This window comes from Danio aesculapii, chromosome 21, assembly GCF_903798145.1.
Source record: "Danio aesculapii chromosome 21, fDanAes4.1, whole genome shotgun sequence".
NCBI classification, from domain to species: Eukaryota; Metazoa; Chordata; class Actinopteri; order Cypriniformes; family Danionidae; genus Danio; species Danio aesculapii.
In genome coordinates this window covers 36,961,733-36,980,508 of record NC_079455.1, presented here as the reverse complement: position 1 = coordinate 36,980,508, position 18,776 = coordinate 36,961,733, and the positions used below count along the sequence as shown (strand labels likewise).

Here is an 18,776-nt window from a genome sequence, read left to right as displayed (position 1 = left end):
AGATAGCCCTTGAAACTGAGATTTTTTTAGGATCACACTTGAAACAAAGAGGTACAAAAATTCCCCTGAATATACCATCTACTTAAGGAGATGAACAAGTTTGTATTTTTTTTTCATTATGATGAATTTTTACAACAAGCATATGTTTGAATACATTCATAACATTGTTTGTCTTTTACCGTGATGCTAATATTTGGCTGTCTATAATCCATAATAAAAGCTCATGTATAATAATCCCACAACATACTTTCACATCTGACACTTGATGACACTCGAATACCCTGTCAGAAAAGTCTGGTGACAGGGAATTACCTTTTTAAAATGTCTGATATAATATTAATGTTGTTTTTTGTGTGTTTACATGCATGAATATAGCCACGGTGTAAATCCACAGTACATGTACGATCTTATTGCCACATTATATCATCATGATAACATGATATCGTTGCCTTCGGTGATTTCCTAAAGATCAATACCAAAAAATAATGCAACAGGTATAACTACAGCAGTTACGATCATCGATCTCATATGTAGTAAGAGATCGCGATGACATACAATGAGGTGTGCAGGTATTGTAGCAGTGTCTCATTTCCTAGGAGTAAGTTTTGAAGCCCTTCCCATTCACACTCTGTTTCAAGGGCGAAGGGTTAGAGCAGGGCTGGGCAAACTCAGTCCTGGAGGGCCGATGTCCTGCACAGTTTAGCTCTAACTCTAATCAAACACACCTGCTTATAGATTTCTAGTGATCTGAAGACACTGATTAGCATGTTCAGGTGTGTTTGATTGGTGTTGGAGCAAAACTGTGCAGGACACCGGCCCTCCAGGACCAAGTTTGCCCACCCCTAGGTTAGAGGTACAAAAATAGAATTGGGATTGGGTCTTGGTCGCTTTTGGTCACAGATTGTTCTGTACAAAATCATAAAGATCAAACATTCATATTTGAGCATGCTGCAGATCCATTTCATATCTCTTGACATATCTAGACTTTTGCTAGACAATTGCAAGGCTCCTCCTGTCAACCTCCATGTGTAGTATTAAAGTTATGCATATGCAGTATCATGCAGAGTGTTTGATTATCAGTTAGCCCTCCTCCAAAATGGTCATTATTCTAAATCCATGTGTAAGAACTGTCCAAATGCTTTTTTTGGGGGCAGCTTTATGCTATTTAGCTATTCTGCAGCCTGTCAGATTTGTCTGCCATTTTGATTTGAATCCCTTTTAATGCATGCCTACATTTCATGCATAAATTGCAGCTATTCACATAAAGTGACTTGATTATGTTGATCATATCTGCCTATTTCATCTAACATGAAAATTATAATGTGTGTCTGTGCTTGTTTGTGCATGTGTTGTGCGTTGCGTGTGCTTGATTGTCTGTTGTTGTGGCTTGGATGTTGTGTGCATACTTGTTTTTGTTTGTGTATGTAACTTAGGCCTCAGCCATACAGGTCTCTGAAAGAGGCAGAGCTTGTGGAAGAAGGTGTGGAGGTTGGGGAGCGATACCAAGGTAACACTGCTCCATCCAGTCCTGTGCTAGACAAATTCTCTGACCTGAGCCTGTTGCAGGATGCCTTCCGTAATCAACAGGGGAAACCGGAATGTTCAGAAATCACAAATACCACAAAACCATCGCACAGCACACACGCTACCCTCACATCTGCAAGAAGTTTGGAGGAGCTTCGAGCAGACCCACAAAATGTCAACTTCAACTACCAGGTTAGGCGCCGTAACCATTGAAAAGTTTTGGGAGCGACAGCTACAATTAAATGCATGAGAGATTCCCTAGATTCCCAGTGCTTCCCAACCCTGATCCTGAAGACACATCAACAGTGTGTATTTTCAAACTCTTTGTTTGTAAGTAGGGCTATAACGGTCACCGTGACAACCACATCCGGTTGTCCATTCCACCAGCAGTAGTATGTGACGTCACGCACTCTAAAACACAAACTTCCGTTATGTTGCCAAGGATTATATTTATGTTAGAATATACTGTTAGGTGCGATTTAGCAAGTTAAAGTTCTGCCATGAATCTCGTTGGAAACCCAAATGTTACATCACCAATCTGGGAACATTTTGGATTCGTGCCGAACGAGAAAGGAGAAACAATAATTTAGATAAAGCTATTTGTAGGGTTTAAAAAAAAAAGTGTTAAATGGGCTAACACATCGAATCTCCAGAGCCATCTCTGGTCATGTTACCCAGCCCCGTATAATCAACTCTTATCTTCTGAACGCAAACTCCCAGCTAGTCAACCAGGTATCGCAGAGGTCTTTTCAAAAATGGCCAGATACAAAAGAGAAAGTGATAAATGGATGACGTTGACGAGAAATGTAACAATGTATTTGGTAGTTTAGAACGCGGCGCTCCACAGTGTAGGGAAACCTGCTTTCCGAGAAATGCTTGTGGCGGAACAATGAAGCAAGATATCCTCTCTTGGCCACGGTTGCGAAAAAACAGCAGTGCAATTGCACTACAAGCACACCGTCTAAACGTGTATTCAGTGCTGCTGGAATCATACCCCAATTATGTCTTAGCTTAAACCGGACAAAGTCAACATGTTAGTTTTTCTGGCAAAAAAATGTAAAATATGAATAAAAAAACAAAAGGTGGAGAGATAGTAGCCTTCGCCATTTTTTTCAGCATCTGACTTCTATTGTTACTAGCAGGCTAATATTTTTTTGTTGTTCTTCTTATTAGTTACTATTTATATTATTACTTATTATTAAAGTGCCATTTAGGCTATTTGTGAAGTTCTTAAAAGTATAATGTTTAATTATTATTGTACTGTTTCAAGCAGTTAAACTTATTTAATATTTAACTACATTATTTATAGGCGGTATTGTGTCGTTTTATTAATGAAAGTTCAAAAAATAAACACAGATGTTTGTATTTTAGCCTAATTCTCTGGTCTTTGTTATTTCATAATTACATTAAATGAAAATTAACTTTGGTAGGGTGCTTGGGTACATACAGAGGGCGTAATTTGTTGGTTGTACGGGTTTAACATTTTTGCCAGTGAATGTTGTCCTCACCACTTTTAAAAATAAATAAATAAACAAATAAATAAATAAGTAAATAAATAAATAAATAAAACACCTTGTGGAAAGGATGCAATAAAGGAAAACCATGCTCTTAATCATTCTTCATAATCTGATTCGTACATGCAATAAACCTACATTGCACCGACAAGAACAAGCTCTAAAACATAAAATCTAAAGCGAGAGGAGGTATTAATATTAGTTGTTAATATTAATGATTATAAACACGAACTGCGTTGTATGATAAACGCCATCACGGTGTCGTGTATGCGATCTTTTCTCGTTGAAGAACAGGTAATTCATGTTATCGCCGTCACCCCAGCCAGGTTTTCATCCACAGTGTCTGCTTTTGTTGCTTCTCAAAAAATAAAGTATCGCTATAGCAGGCCCAGCGGCAGGATGTCATAACTGCGGGGGCATTATAATCCCATAGGGGTGCACTTGACCTGATGGCTCATTTTGGTCCCTCTTGTGCCTTTCTTTTAGGCTACTTATTCACGTATTTATTACTTTGCATTACTGCCTAAGTTATTGACTTAAGTCAGTAATATACTTTTTATAGTGATAATAATGTGCACAGTTTCGCTATGATTTTATTAATGAAGGTTACGCAATGATACCGTTTACATAAACGGAGACAGATCATGGCTTCAGCACCAAACAAGTGCTTTAAATTGTATTTTATTCTCATTTATATATAAGATTATCATTCAGCCTTCCTGCAGTGCATGTGAAAGCTTGATTTGCGACAAATGCACTTACTCACGCACTATATACCTATTTCTTTTATAACACTGTAAACTTGACTTAATAATTAGCTTTATTAATATTAATATTAATGAATATAATAATATTATAATATTAATTATAGTGTAGACTACTGGGGTCTGTGCAGTGTCCAACTAAACATTTTTATTTGGCAACTCTAATCCCTAACTACAAAACAAATGTAAAAATGACTGGCAATTGCGTCTCAGCTAAAATTAATTTAACGGCAAATTTCTCAAGAGAGGTGTATTTGAAGAATTAGTTAACCAAAACATAAAATGAATTAGGCTGTTTGCCTTCATGTCATCCACTAGTCCAGTTTTCTCCCGTGTGAGTTTAGAGTGCCTCCACCACTGCATGCGCACCCTAAATTTGTGTTCTGAAGGTTGGAATGACGAAGTGTTAGTAATTAATGACAGAAAGAAGATTCACTTTTGAGTGAATTCTATCACAGATTATTTTACAGCATAATTGAGCCAACCCCCCACCACCACCACACGGGCACACCAGCGGTTGTTGGTGATTTCCCACCGTGGTAGTAAAAAATTGTCACCATCACAGCGCTATTTGTATGATTAAACCTGATTAAACACATCAGCTCACTAGTAGAGACTTCAAAACCTGACTTGATTGAGTTAAATGGGTGACATCTCAAATGTGTATTGCTCGTGTCTTCAGGATCAGATTTGAAAAACACCACTCAAATGTGTGGATTTCCCTTCTCTATCCTAAACCTGTTTTAATTGTTTGTTCTCCAGCGGATGGAACTAAATTCTGGTGAGCGCACACGCACACTCCCTGTGCTTAAAACCACCAACCCATACAGCAAGCTCTGGAGTCAAAGAGAAGACCCATCCACCTTGCTTGGCCGGGAGTCACCTTCCTGGGAGAGACCTCTTTCCGTTCCACCCTTAGAACCCTCTGATGTGCGCCCACCCAGCAAGGAGAGTTCAAATTCCTGTGCAGAGAAGACGGAAGGGGCTTGCATTACAATCCCTCGTCCCCAAGGTCGAAAAACACCAGAACCAGGTGCAGTGCTGGCTCCAGCGGTGACCCTGCTGCGCGGGGTTAAGCAGGGCAGTGACAAAGAAGGAGGAGTGTCTGTTGGAGGGCAGGAGTTTCGGCAGGCATTAAATATGTCTCCTCAAGCACAAACTCAGGTTGACCTGTTGAAGACCAATGAGCCAAACGAGGGACAGGAGCAGGACTTACTTAGCTTGTTGGACCCTTTGTGTGGAGCAACAAAGGATGAGGCCACCCCATCCCTTTCTAAACCTCCTGTACCTCCTAGACCGAACCCCCCAAGCCTTGCCAACTTCCCCCCTCCAGTGTCTATGAACCCTTTCACCCAACAACCGCAGTACCCACCTCAAAGACATTATAGTCCTGTCATCCCAGGTAACCCTTTCACCCCAGCCTTCATGAATTCTCCAGGTGCCAACTACTTCCCCACCGCAGCCAGTCCATACGCAGTATTTAATCAGGCATCCACTGTGGGTGTGACCCCAACTGGAGGGGCGTGGCCCATTGGACGTGTTCCTCCATCCTCCAGCAGTAGTGGATCTCTCTCAACCCTCTTAGACTCATCTGCTCCGGCTACTTTGGCCCAGCCTGTGCAAGTCTCCACAGATGCACCAAGTGATCCATTCAGTGACCTTCTTACCATGGCAACTACACCAACAATAATGGCCACGCCCCCCAAAAAGAAGGTGGAGGACTTGCGTAGAAGGTGGGAAACTTTCGACTAGCTCTGCCCACAATTTTCCTCTACTGCTGCTACCAACCAGTGAGGGACTACACATTTATAGCCAGTGGGTATTTAAGACTGTGCCCCCTAGGGGCCTGAAAGCACTGTTGGACATTTCCCTCCCCCAGAGTGTGTTGTGCTTTTTTTTTTGCGCCTAGCTCACACACTTAGCCTTATGCACACAGATGCTATTGAAGCATTTCCCATAACAACAGGATGAACCATGTTGCTCCAAAAGTTTTACACTGAAACACTATATTAGGAAGATAACACTGTATTTTCTGTAGCTAGCAGCGTAGTTCCCAAAGGAGTCAGACTACAGTACTAAAGAAGTAATGCCCCAAATCCTACCATTAGCAATTAGACTGACATTATTGCTTTTATGGCGGTAACTGCACATCATTTCAGTGCTGTTTTAATAAGCTTGCTTTTTTTTTTTTTAACCCTAGGCTCATTAATTCAAACCATTGTACTCTAACATTCACATTCTTGTACAAACCATTGTTAAATTGGCATTCATAATGCACTTGAATACATTTATTGCGCATACTACATATTCCACTCTAAAATACCCATTACATACAACATGTAGGGATTGTGATATCTGATGTGTACTTCAGATTTGCACTACATAATGTATGACCTACTATAATGCATACTGGACTACATGTTCCCAAGTTCAAGCTATATACTACTTGCTATATACTACGGAATGTTAGCACTCAGAATGGGTCAAAGGAATCAGCCCTGTAGCAGAACAACACACTGCCCCCTAGAGGTCTGAATCGAGATATTTTAGAGGTCAAACACGCCGGAAACATTTTATGCATTAGCTCTCGACTAAAAATTGAAGTAAACTGGTCAAGAGTGTGTTTAGGGGGTTTAAAAGTAAAAATGTGTCAAACCCCCTCATAGGTCCCAGTGTACCTCTGGTTTTACTTGCCTACGTGTCAGTCTGAAAGTATTCGATTTGGTTTTCTCAAACAACGTTCACGATAGTTTCGTTTAACTGCAAATCGTCCACTTGCTTTGATTTAGATGTGTGTTTTGAAATCTCCTTTTATTCCGTGCATCCCATAATAGAATTACAGCTTTCATAAAGCGACCAATCAGCATCTTTCCTTTTACCCTTTTCCATCGAATCTGCTACTGCCGTGCACTCTGCATTATGGCTATTTATTCTAATAGAGCTGTTTTGTGCTTTTTAAACACGCATACTGCTATAAAGTTTGTTAAAGTGAATCCTAACAGCTGGTATTCTTGTCATAGACTGTGCCTGTTTATTGGGATTAGTTCAGCACTATACACAATTGGTGTTGCAGGATCTTTGTTTGATGGCATTTTCTTTGCTATATTTCTGTCCGAGACTTGCAAGTAGAAGAACACTGTTTGTGCAGTTTTTGACATGGAAATGAATTGTGTACAACCAAACACTCAAATCAAAAACATTTTTAATTTTTTGGTCCATGTCAGGGAGTATCAGGGAGTGAATCGGTGTCTCTTCTCTGGTTTATTGTCGTATTTAAAGATGAAATAATGTTATTTGTGTTATTAAAGTGTTCTTGAACATAAGTATACCCCGTAGAGCTGTTAGAAAGATCACATTTCCTATTAGTTTATCCGTTTAGATCACCTTCCAAAATGGGCCTTAATGAGAGTTTGTGTATGTGTGTGTGTGGAAGTTCAGAGCAGTTGGTTTTGTATTTCTAGTCTTACAGCATGGGTTGTTATAATGTTTTGGTTAAACTTTTGTCTTAACGCTAAAACTGATTTCTGCATTTGACATGGACTGTTAGGTTGATACACGAGTGTTACAGCAGTCACTTTTCCTGTTAAATAATTCATACTGAAAGTTCAATAAGAAAATGGAAGCTACTACACTAGCGCGGAAATTTTCGTTCACAATTAAGTTCGACAAACACAAAGCTTCAAATTGTTCACATGAGTATGTCAAGTTCTACTTTAAAAACGACAAAAGTAGACTTGGAATGGTCCTGGAATTGAAATTATTCTGTGAAAATAATCTTTATAGTTTTGACTGCAGCAGAAAAAGTATTTTTTTTGTTTGTTTTAAAAGTGTCAGATGAACCGAAGCTGTGATATTTCCCCCCCCTTAATTTAACTGGCAAACATGACAACACTCCACATTGGGTCGACATATGGACAAACCCAACTGTTGGGTAAAAAATATATAAGTTAAATTTAATTAAAAGTAATATATATATATATATATATATATATATCCCAGCACTTGGGTTTGTCCATAATTGACCTAACATTGGGTTAATACAACCCAGAATTGTTTAGAGTGAACTAGGGTTGTCGCGGTACTGGAATTCGATACCAATCGGTACTGAAATTTTAAAAACGTCTATTTCCCACAAACATTTGACATTGTTAAACAGCACTGATTTTCCATTGTGTTCACATGCTCAACAGAAATTACTGTGATTGGCCGTGAAGGTCATTGGTTCACCGAAATCACCACTCAGATCACCGAAATCACCGAAATTACTGAGTGTAAACACAGGGACACTGGAGCATTTTAAAGTCCCGTCGATCAGCTGGTTTGTCTATAAGCTGACATATGAGCGATCTGCTGATGAATCATGGCTTTAAAATGCTCCAGTGTCCCTGTATCTGTGATTACACTCAGTAAACAGCGGTGCTTTGGTGAACCGATGACCTTCATAGCCAATCCAAGTCATTTCTGTTGAGCATGTGAACACAATGGAAAATCAGCAGTGTTTAAGAACGTTCTCAACAGTGCTCAGATGTACATAGGAAATGGACGTTTTTAAAATTTCAGTACTGATTTGTATCAAATTGTGACAACCCTAGGGCGAAGTGTTAAAGGCTGTACATGACATTACTGTACAACAGCCAACTTTAACATGTCTGGGTTGAACAAGCTTTAAAAGCATTGCCAGCATGAATTCAACTAACATTATAGAATCTGCTGTGTTTTGACCCAATGCTTTCAGGTTTGCTTTTGTCAGTTGGAATAGTAAGCAAGGTGGTGGTATTATCAAAATGCTTTTTTTTTTGTATGTGTAAAAATGCAAATTTTCTCTTTGAATGTATCCTAATGTGAACTCATATCCTGTTTATTATCATCTTGCACTTTTTGATTTTTATTTGGAGGTTATTATTTGTGTTTGCCATAATTAAAAAGCACAGTATATTCCTGTGAAATTGGTGAGCCGGAAATTTGTTTTGCTCCCATTTGTGTATTCTGAACCATTGTCATTCTCCCAGTGTTTTTAGGAATACCCAAGCGGCAACATCCTGCTCTCCCTCGTGAAGCAAATACGGAGGTATCTGAAACGGCAATTCATTGAAATTTCGGTAGTCCTGGCTCCATATAGAGCAAATTTCTATTGAGCCCAATGTTAAACTGGCCAACTTTACAGCAGAAAAAAAGGTGTTTACAGCCTGGTACAACAAATTATTTTGGTGCATATAGCTAGTATTACCCTTCATGACAACTGTGAGGGGGCGATTTTTATATTTTTTTTTCTAACTCATTTGTTTCTGTTATATTAACTTCTAAGTTTTATTAAGTCTGCATAATTAAGGGCGTGGCCACTCAAGTGTCAGCTAGGTTTCACTGGTCGCAGTCACAGTTGATTCCGGCTGATTAGCTGCTGAACTTGTCATATACATGGTATTTTTGTTTCATTTTCTGTGGCTTTACACAGTCAATATTATTTTGGAATCATTTCGGCATGATGACATGCAAACAAAATGGTAATGATTGGCTACGCTCGTAGCTTCATTTGCGCTCTTCAGAAACCTATGGGTGATGTCACGGACTCGATAATTATTTTCCATATTGAATGATAACGATATATATTTCGGTATAGGTTTTTAATGCTTCCAGATTTGAAAGAGTGACTTGAGCCACAAAATTTAGAGGGTCCATTAAATAGCAGGTGACACGGTGGTGCAGAAGATAGTGCTGTCGCCTCATAGCAAGAAGGTTGCTGGTTCGAGCCTTGGCTGGGTCAGTTGGCGTTTCTGTGTGGAGTTTGCATGTTCTCCCCGCATTCACGTGGGTTTCCTCCGGGTTCTCCGGTTTCCCCCACAGTCCAAAGACATGGCATACAGGTGAATTAGGTAGGCTAAATTGTCGGTACTGTATGAGTGTGGATGGACGATTCCCAGAGATGGGTTGCTGGAAGGGCCTCCGCTGCGTAAAACATATGCTGGATAAGTTGGTGGTTCATTCCGCTGTGGCGACCACAGATTAATAAAGGGACCAAGCCGAAAAGAAAATGAATGAATGAATTAAATAGCACAACTTATTTTCGGCTGTAAAATTTTTGATGGCCGAAAATTCGGTGGTACTTTAATATCAACACACTTAGATTCCTATTGTTGCACATTTCTGCTGTGTGATTGGCTTAGATTAATACAGAGTAAAAAAGATCAGCGCTTATCGTTATTGACCTACATTTTATCGCGATTCGAAATAATATTGTTTATCATCCAAATTTTTAACAAAGAAAATGTTAAGATTTAGAGCACTACAAAATAAAATAATAATCCACTCGATCTTTACTCTCTTTACACATTCAAACACAAACACTTTTATTTTACAGACATATATACATCCAAAAAAATATTCCTAAATCACATTATAGTCCACAATGTACTGTATAGATTTGTGTCACTCCTATGCGTTCATTTAAAGTAAGACAGACTGATATGTGACAGGTGAGAAAACTTAATATCACAATTTACAAAATATACACAATGTTTTTACAGCATTTAGGCATCAGCAAGGGTTTGTTCTTGTTTGTCTCTCATCTCTTTTTTTCCATCTTCATACACAGGCTACATTATATTTCCCTGTGCATGTACGCTGAGGTAAGTGTGTAGAAATGATGGTGGATTACATTGATGAATGCTACTGTATTAGTAGTATCACGCTGGTGTATAGTCACACATTACTAAAACAAACATTCACGTGTGTTGATTGTCAAACAGTAACAAGATCTCAGTTTTTTCCCTCAATAGTAGACTCAAACGAAGAAGAAAAAGGTATGCTGCAATCACATTTTGTTGAAACTACCTTAATTATAAGACAAATTCAGGTGTTCAAGGTGTTAACAGTTGTTTAGTATACATCTCAGCTTTTTAATAGGTGTTAAACATTGAGATTTAAGATAGAATGTTGCATCTTGTTTTTATCATGTTGCTATTATGCTACTAATATGTTTTAGCACATTGCTCGCATGTTATAGTATATTTTACCATGTTCCTAGTATGATTAATCTTACTATTAGCATGTTTTAAAACTTTACTGTCATTGTTAACATGTTTTATCATGTTGCTAGTATATTTTTAACATTGTTAGGTTGTTTTAGTACATTGTTAAAAGTATCGTAGCATGTTGTTAACAGGTAGCACGTTGTTGTCATGCTGCAATTGTAGCAAGTTAGCATATTTATAGTATGTTTAGCTATGTTAGCATGTTTTAAAACTATAACGCTGCACATTGTTAGCATATGTTGCAAGTTTTACATTATTGTTGAGGTTTTTAGCACACTGACATCGATTTAATGATTGGTTAGCTTCATATAGCATATTAACAAGTCCTAGGCTAGTGTTTTGACCTTTTTGATTGATTTTTTTTTTTTTTTCCTAATCATTTTTTATGAAAACCATAAGTGTCCACCAGTTAGATTAGATATACTGTATGTAACAGTCGGTAGGTCTAGTTTTAGCTTAAATTTTGTTCTCTAAATCCTCTTAGAGCTTTTTACCAAACAAGTAGCAATATTGCAAACGAAAAATACACTATACAAAATACACTACCTGACAAAAGTCTTGTCGCCCATCCAAGTTTTAGGAAAAGCAAATAATAACTTGACTTCTAGTTGATCATTTGGTATCAGAAGTGGCTAATATGTAAGGCAAAAGCCTCTAGATTACACTTATATTACATTCATATATTATATTCAATAAAATATGATCATGCCATGATTTTTAATTATTTAATTAGGACAGTAAGGTCTGGCTTTGCTTAAGACAAAAGTCACTTAACAGAAATAATGTACAGTGTAGAATATAAAGTCATGGTGCAGTGGAAAAAGAAAGAATGAATATTGTGTTTGACTACCATGAGCTTGGAGGACTGCATCCATACATCTCTGCTATGACTCAAGTAACGTAATAAAGTCATTAGGAATGGCAAAGAAAGCATTCTTGCAGGACTCCCAGAGTTCATCAAGATTCTTTAGATTCATCTTCAATGCCTCCTCCATCTTACCCCAGACATGCTCAATAATGTTCATGTCTGGTGACTGGGCTGGCCAATCCTGGAGCACATTGACCTGTGATTTCAGGAGCTTTGATTGTGGAGGCTGAAGTATGAGAAGGAGCACTATCCTGTTAAAGAATTGTCCCTCTCCTGTGGTTTGTAATGTAATGGGCAGCACAAATGTCTTGATACCTCAGGCTGTTGATGTTGTTTCCACTCTGCAGATCTCTCGCACACCACCATACTAAATGTAACCATGATTGTTTCTTCACCAAACTTGACTGATTTCTATGAGATTCTTGGGTCCATGTGGGTTCCGATCGGTCTTCTGCAATATTTGTGATGAGGATTGGGATACAGTTCAACAGATGATTCATCTGATTCATCTACTTTCTGCCACTTCTCCAATTGATCAATGTGTAGTCAAGTTATTTGTTCCTCTCACAGCTGGAACTGACGACAAGACTTTTGTCAGGTAGTGTAAGTAAACACTTTTTAGTAATTTGAAATCGGTAATTCTGACACCATGTGATTGCATCTGTGCCGTAGACAAAACAGCAATGCCCGTATTTTTTATAAGAAAACTCATTATTATAAAAGAGTAACTAACTTCAGTTGTACCCCGCCTCTGCAAAAGCTAATGCCTAATTTTTCACATTGGCATGAATATAAAGCCTCATTCGTCTGTGTTGATTATCATATCCAGTGTCGCCTACAGCAGAAACAGTAGCTAATTAGCACAACAGTCTTGCTATGGGTATTATAGCTTGTACATTCAAATGTTGTTCATTACACTATTTTCAGTCACTTATTTTTGAGAGGGTTTGTTAAAGTGTATCAATGCTGCTGGGAGAATGTAAACTCTTTTGTTTTTCCCCACCTCTTTACAGTATGACACTTTGTCAGAGCTGTTAAGGCATATAATGCCATGAGGTAAAGAAGCACTAAGTCCAATGTTAACTGGAAGAGTCTCTGGTTAACATCCACCATCATATAATGACAGTTCATTCATATTTAATACATTCCCATTTTCCAATTTCAAGTTTCCTTTCACAGTGCACTTTCAGGTTGCTTGTTTGATGTTCTCATTGTGGCTCAATAACGCCACATGGTCTTGGAAAACTCCATTAGAGTCAAACAATATTAAAGCCTCTTTGTTTTAACTCATATTAATCGCTCTTCTGGTGGTACTTTCAGCATGCTGTCCATCTCTAGACGTGCACCAGCAACTTCCTGATGACTTGGGGAATAAGTTCCCTCCGACTGCCGCTTCTTTCTTGCAGTCATTAACATGAAAATGAGACCAATGGCCACTAAGAGGATACAGCCGCAAGCCAATGGAACCGCTATCGCCAGCCATGGTATATGATCTTGCTGTGCCTGTTTCTGTAGAGAGAGGATCAAATTGTTAAAGTAACACTCAACACTTCTGAACTAGCGTGCGTCTTATTTGTACCTACGTTTGTTTCACAGAACTGGCCACTGAATCCTGCTGGACACAAACACTGAAAGTGGTTGAGGCGATCCAGACACGATCCACCATTTAGACATGGGCTTGATGCACACTCATCAATTTCTCTCTCACATCTATGGAAAAAAATATGCAATTTAGATCAACACTTAGTCACCAATGTTTGTACATTCAGTACATAATATCAAATTGACAAATATCAAGTTAAATTGTAGAGCAGGGGTGTCAAACTCAGTTCCTGGAGGGTCGCAGCCCAGCATTGGTTATAGGCGTGCTTCAACAAACTTTCCTACAGGTTTCAAACGCGCCTGAAGGATCCAATTAGCTTAATTAAGGTTGGAACTAAACTGTGCAGAGGTGAGGCCCTCCAGGAACTGAATTTGACACGTGTTGTAGACAGTAGATCTTATAGAATGTGATTACTTCTACCTTTCTCCAGTGAATCCTGCAGGACAGGTGCAGTTTGCCCCCCACTGAGTGTCATGGCAAACACCATCATTTTCACATTCAACATCCAGGGCACACTTAAGTGGAGGGTAGTTGTACCTGATGCACAGGAACACAAAGAAACACTGAATAAGCACCCAATTCTTGACCAGCCCCAGACAGATATAACACATGGATGTTTACAGTGCAATTATGGTATGGTTATTATCAATTATATTTACATCTGCAAGCAGGTTTATATACAAGTTATATCATTGAAGGCCACCTTATAATATTCCGTACTTGTGTTATCAGAATTTAAGGCACATCTTCTGTAAAGCCACTTTTCCACTGCATGGTAGGGTTCGGAACTGCTTTTTGGTTCAGTTTTGTTCTGTTCGGTTTGCATTTCCTCTGCAGTTTTGTACTGTGTAAAAAGGGTGGGACTATTGCTATAGTTGCGCTACTGGAATGGTGTTTTTGAGCAGTAGCTGCTGCAGAATATTTAAATATAGTAGGCGTGGTGCCTTACACAAGGTGGTACTAATAAAAAGTTCCAGGTACTAGGTACAGAAAGCAGTAGAAAACCTCCTAAAAGGGAGTGGAAAAGTGCCGTAAGTTACCACTATGTAAAGTCTACTCACTGACAACGCGTTCCGCTGTACTTAGGTGGGCAGATGCAGGTGAAATCATTAATTCCGTCAACACAGGTTCCCCCATTCTTACACTTTGATCCTTTGCAGTCATCTATGTTTTCTGAACATGTAGGTCCTGCATATCCTGGGTGACATAAGCAGTCAAACCCATTAAGCTTGTCCTTGCACTTTCCATGAAGGCAGGGTCCTGAGATGCACTCATCTATTTCCTTCTCGCAGATGTTCCCTTCCCAGCCAGGTGGGCACTTACAGCCAAATTTATTGAAGAGGTCCACACATGTGCCACCACGCCGGCAGGGATGAGAGCGGCACACTGGTGCCCCAGAACATCCCAAGTGCACATGCTCATCTGGTCTTCGCCAAAACCGTGCTGTTTGGGGTGATTTGGCATTGTCTAAAAATGGAAGGTAAACTCCACCCAGTCTGACAGCACCTAGACATCCTGTGAAGGTCTCTGCCAGTGCAATCTCACTTGATAAGTCTTTAAGGAAATTTAAACTACCGGCAAGCACTGGGGCACTGCTACCATCGATGATGCCATCCACCAAAACAAACCACTGTGAAGCATCATGCTCTGGGTGGGCCATTGCAAACAGCAGTCGATGCCAGTTTCCATCTGCAATGCGTCTCTGTCCAGAGAATTTCACTGGTTCTACACTGTTCTCTGTGTGAATCTCCACATGAATGGATGAATCTAACAGACCAATCAGTAAAAGCTGCTCCCCTCTCCATGCACGAAGTAGTACACCATTTTCCTGCCTTGTACGAAGCTTCATGGTAACATTGGTCACTGGGTCAAGTAGAGATCCCTTAGCATTGTAGTGTAAAGGGGTATTGTCAAAGGTTGCGTTTGCTATACCTGGTAAGACAAAACAAAATATTTTATCACAATTTATATTCACAATTTTATACACTTAAATTTACTACTACTCTTTAGGAAACTGTCAAAAAAAAGCTGCTTCGTACATTCAAAACCATCCAGCAGATCTACGCAGTGTCCACCATTTATGCATGGATCGCTGACACACCAAACTCTAGTTTCACATGTCTTTCCTGTGAACTCCTTTGGACAGGAACAAATAAAGTCATTCCATGTGACTGTGCATGCTCCTCCATTCAAGCAAGGCTCCATCTGCAAATCAACCACATGACATTAGCTCTTTGAAACTGCATCAGCATGAACACATTTAATGAAATAAAACCTACATGTAATCTATATACCTTGCAAGTGTCATCACTCGTGCACCCAGGAAGGACATTTTCTGAATCACTGGCGATATAGATGCTCTCACTGAGTGTATTATTCCAGTCCTCTACATCCAAATGCACGTCGTCCAGCCTCAGATCTTGCAGACAGCCCTTAAAATGACCACCCCAATCAGTTGCACCCACTTCACCTGGAACTCCACCAATATACAACAAGTCTCCCTCCAGGACTTCCAAGTCGGGCAGTAAGCCAAGCCCATAGCGATATCCTCCATGATTAAAGAAAACCTGACCATCCTGTATGTCCACCTGAAGCAGTGGCTTTTCTCCATTAGAGACAAACACTGGTGATGACAGAATGGGTGACTCTGCAATAGAGGTCACCTGTAATCGTCCCATTTCCAGGTATATGGTAAAATAAGGTTCATCTTCTGTCCCCTGAACCCTGACCTACGTAGCTGAAATAATAATCCACTTGATTTAAGGGATCGAAGAAAGAATGACACGCTAAAATTACTTCCAAAATCAGACAGCAGTTCAAATGCAAGAAAACTTGTGGAGTTCTCATGACCAAATGTCCAGGTCGGCATATCTGAGGAAACAAAAGAAGACAGGTGAGTTAAATAAGGGTTATGGCTAAACTCTGCAGGACAGTCAAAATCAAGGAGGGCTGGTGTTTAGGTCCAACTTGCCTAAAAAAGCAAGCCAGGATGTTTCTCGCAACCTTTGTAACAGCTTGATTACTTGGCTCAGGTGTGTCAGATTGGGCTTGGAGCTAAACTATGCAAGACACTGGCCCTCCATGACCCCTTCTCTACTCTAACTGTTGAGTGTTGTGTTAAATGTTTAATATGTTTATACAAACCTTTGCTGCAGTCATGTCCGTAATGGGGTCTGTAACAGTCACAGCGGTAGCTCCTCCAGAGATCAACACAATGGCCTTGTTGAGAGCAGGGCTGTGGATCTTCCTGGCACCATTCTGTCTTGACACAGCCCAACTCAACGCTCTCCTCCTCATGACCCAGATCATGTGGCAGGACAGGATGACCATCCACCTGCAAATCTTCCATACAACCCAAAAAGCCTTGGCCGCTCAAGGTAAGCCCAATATATTCCTCTGGTACTCCTCCCACATAAACCTTGGTGAGGCTGTCATGGTGCAAGAAAGTTTCATGACCATCTTGTAGCTTGTCTTCAACTCTGCATGCTTGATTATCACAGTTTAGACCTTTGACTTGAAGGACAAGCCTGATATCATGTTCGTTAATGTTCACAATTGCCTCATGCCAGTCTCCGTCACTTACAAGTCCTGGTAATTGTGCCTCCAGTGATCCTTCCTCTTTTGATGTTGCCCTGGCGCGCAGCTCACCCCCAACAATTTCCAAGGACAAGAAGAACTCAGCATTACCACGAAAAAACAGCAACATATCAGGTAGTGTGGTGCGGAATCGCAAGCGGACCCCTAGGGGGTGTTCAGGTTCTGTTTCTCTTCTTCTGCGTTCAAGTGATGGAAGCTCAATAAGAAAGAACCTCGGTGAGGAGAAGGAGAATGTGGTTTGTATAGAGCATACGTCATCATAGAAACCAGGTGGACAAAGGCAGGTATGTCCATGTGTCTCTCCATCCAACCATGGCAAGCAGGTGGCACCATTTTGGCATTCATGTCCAATGCAACCAAGCAGCTGCACAGTGCACTGGGGTCCACCCCATGGCAAGAGTCCTTCCTCAGCTTCTGCACAGTGGCACTTGTATTCAGCCACTCCATCCTCACATACACCTCCATTAAGGCAGGGGGCACTCTCACACTCATCTATGTTAACCTCACATTCCACACCTGAGAAAAAAACAGACCCAAGTTAACAATATGAACAGATAAACGTGTAAAAGCTTTCCCATTTGCAAAAACTAACCTGCGAATCCATCTGGGCATACACACATGTATCCGTTAACCAGATCCTTACAGCTTCCACCATTGTGACATGGCTCGGATACACACTCATTTATGTTCACTGAACAGTTCTCTCCTGTAAAGGAATGTCAAACAAATCAGATAAAAAACAACATGACAAAACTGTTTTGAAAGTTAAACATTGCAAGTTCCCTAGACTATCTAGTTATATATACGTTTTCACTGCATCTGTGTAGTGACATTACCAGTACCTGTGAATCCTGGTTGGCACTGACATACGTAGCCCACAGCTGTGGCATAAGTGAACTCCCAGTCTGTTTCCCAGTGTTCCGGATTTGACTTCTCAAAACATTCACCATCATTCTCACATGGAGCATCAGCACATTCATCTATATCCACCTCACAGTTACCACCTTCAAAACCTATACACACAATTAATTTAGATTATATCAGAGTTACATTGAAGGCTTGAGTACCATGTTTGATTAAACGAGAGATACCTGGCCAACAGGAACAGTTGTAGTGGTTAATGCCCTCTAGACATGTTCCTCCATGTTGGCAAGGATGTGATGCACATTCTGGAATATCCTCTTCACAGTGGTCTCCCATATACCCAGTGCCTTCACATTCACACTCATAACTGTATACAAATGAAAAAGTCAGTGCATTAGAACTATCGATATAAACTTAGAATTTTGTCTAACATGTAACATTTATTTTACAGACAGTAATTTAAAACAATGTGGGCAGTGTAAAGACATGCTATTGTGCATGGCTCTTTTAAGCATTCCAGAGTTCTTTTACCTATCAATGCGGTCGTGACAAAGTCCTCCATTCTGACAAGGACCGCTCTCACATTCATCAATATTAATTTCACAGTCTGAGCCTTCAAACCCCTGCACACAGTCACAGGTGTACAGACCCACTAGGTCATGACAGGTGGCTCCATTTTGACAGGGATTTGACTCGCATTCGTCGATTTCCAACTCACAGTTTACACCTACAGAGATCACAGAACACAACACATGACCAACAAATCATTCATGTTAAAACGCTATTGGCAACTCTGTAACCTCCAGTGATTAATTACTGTCAGATGTGAACAGCTATTGTAGGCCAGGTGTGTCGTATGCTACCTCTAGACGAAAGAATTTCAGTCAGCTCCTGAGGTTGTGCACATCAATATGGGCACAACCATTTCATGAGTGTGTATCCGAGTCAAATTAATGAGTGTGTATCCGAGTCTTTACCAATTTATGTCGATGTAATTGGTTCACTATACATTTG

General features: G+C 40.0%; 2 protein-coding genes across 7 annotated transcripts in view; one reads left to right on the top strand and one right to left on the bottom strand.

Annotated features, from left to right (window-relative positions):
- Nucleotides 1–8,748, top strand: part of dennd1a (DENN/MADD domain containing 1A) — a 42,378-nt gene extending 33,630 nt beyond the window's left edge. For 4 of the 6 annotated variants that reach the window (XM_056445911.1, XM_056445909.1, XM_056445910.1 and 1 more), the window contains 2 exons: nt 1,434–1,716; nt 4,565–8,748. In XM_056445911.1, coding sequence (XP_056301886.1) covers nt 1,434–1,716; nt 4,565–5,554 — 1,273 coding nt within the window. In that variant the 3' untranslated portion in view covers nt 5,555–8,748. Of the gene's footprint in view, nt 1–1,433; nt 1,717–4,564 lie in introns of those variants that run through there. The other 2 variants (XM_056445913.1, XM_056445912.1) reach the window with 1 other exon arrangement.
- A 3,521-nt stretch (nt 8,749–12,269) lies between these two features.
- Nucleotides 12,270–18,776, bottom strand: part of crb2a (crumbs cell polarity complex component 2a) — a 32,734-nt gene continuing 26,227 nt past the window's right edge. The window contains 12 exon segments of the mRNA XM_056445706.1: nt 12,270–13,207; nt 13,282–13,408; nt 13,722–13,838; nt 14,363–15,233; nt 15,341–15,506; nt 15,596–16,023; nt 16,026–16,172; nt 16,446–17,414; nt 17,491–17,604; nt 17,741–17,911; nt 17,990–18,129; nt 18,294–18,489. Of these exon segments, the coding sequence (XP_056301681.1) occupies nt 12,986–13,207; nt 13,282–13,408; nt 13,722–13,838; nt 14,363–15,233; nt 15,341–15,506; nt 15,596–16,023; nt 16,026–16,172; nt 16,446–17,414; nt 17,491–17,604; nt 17,741–17,911; nt 17,990–18,129; nt 18,294–18,489 (3,668 nt within the window). The 3' untranslated portion in view covers nt 12,270–12,985.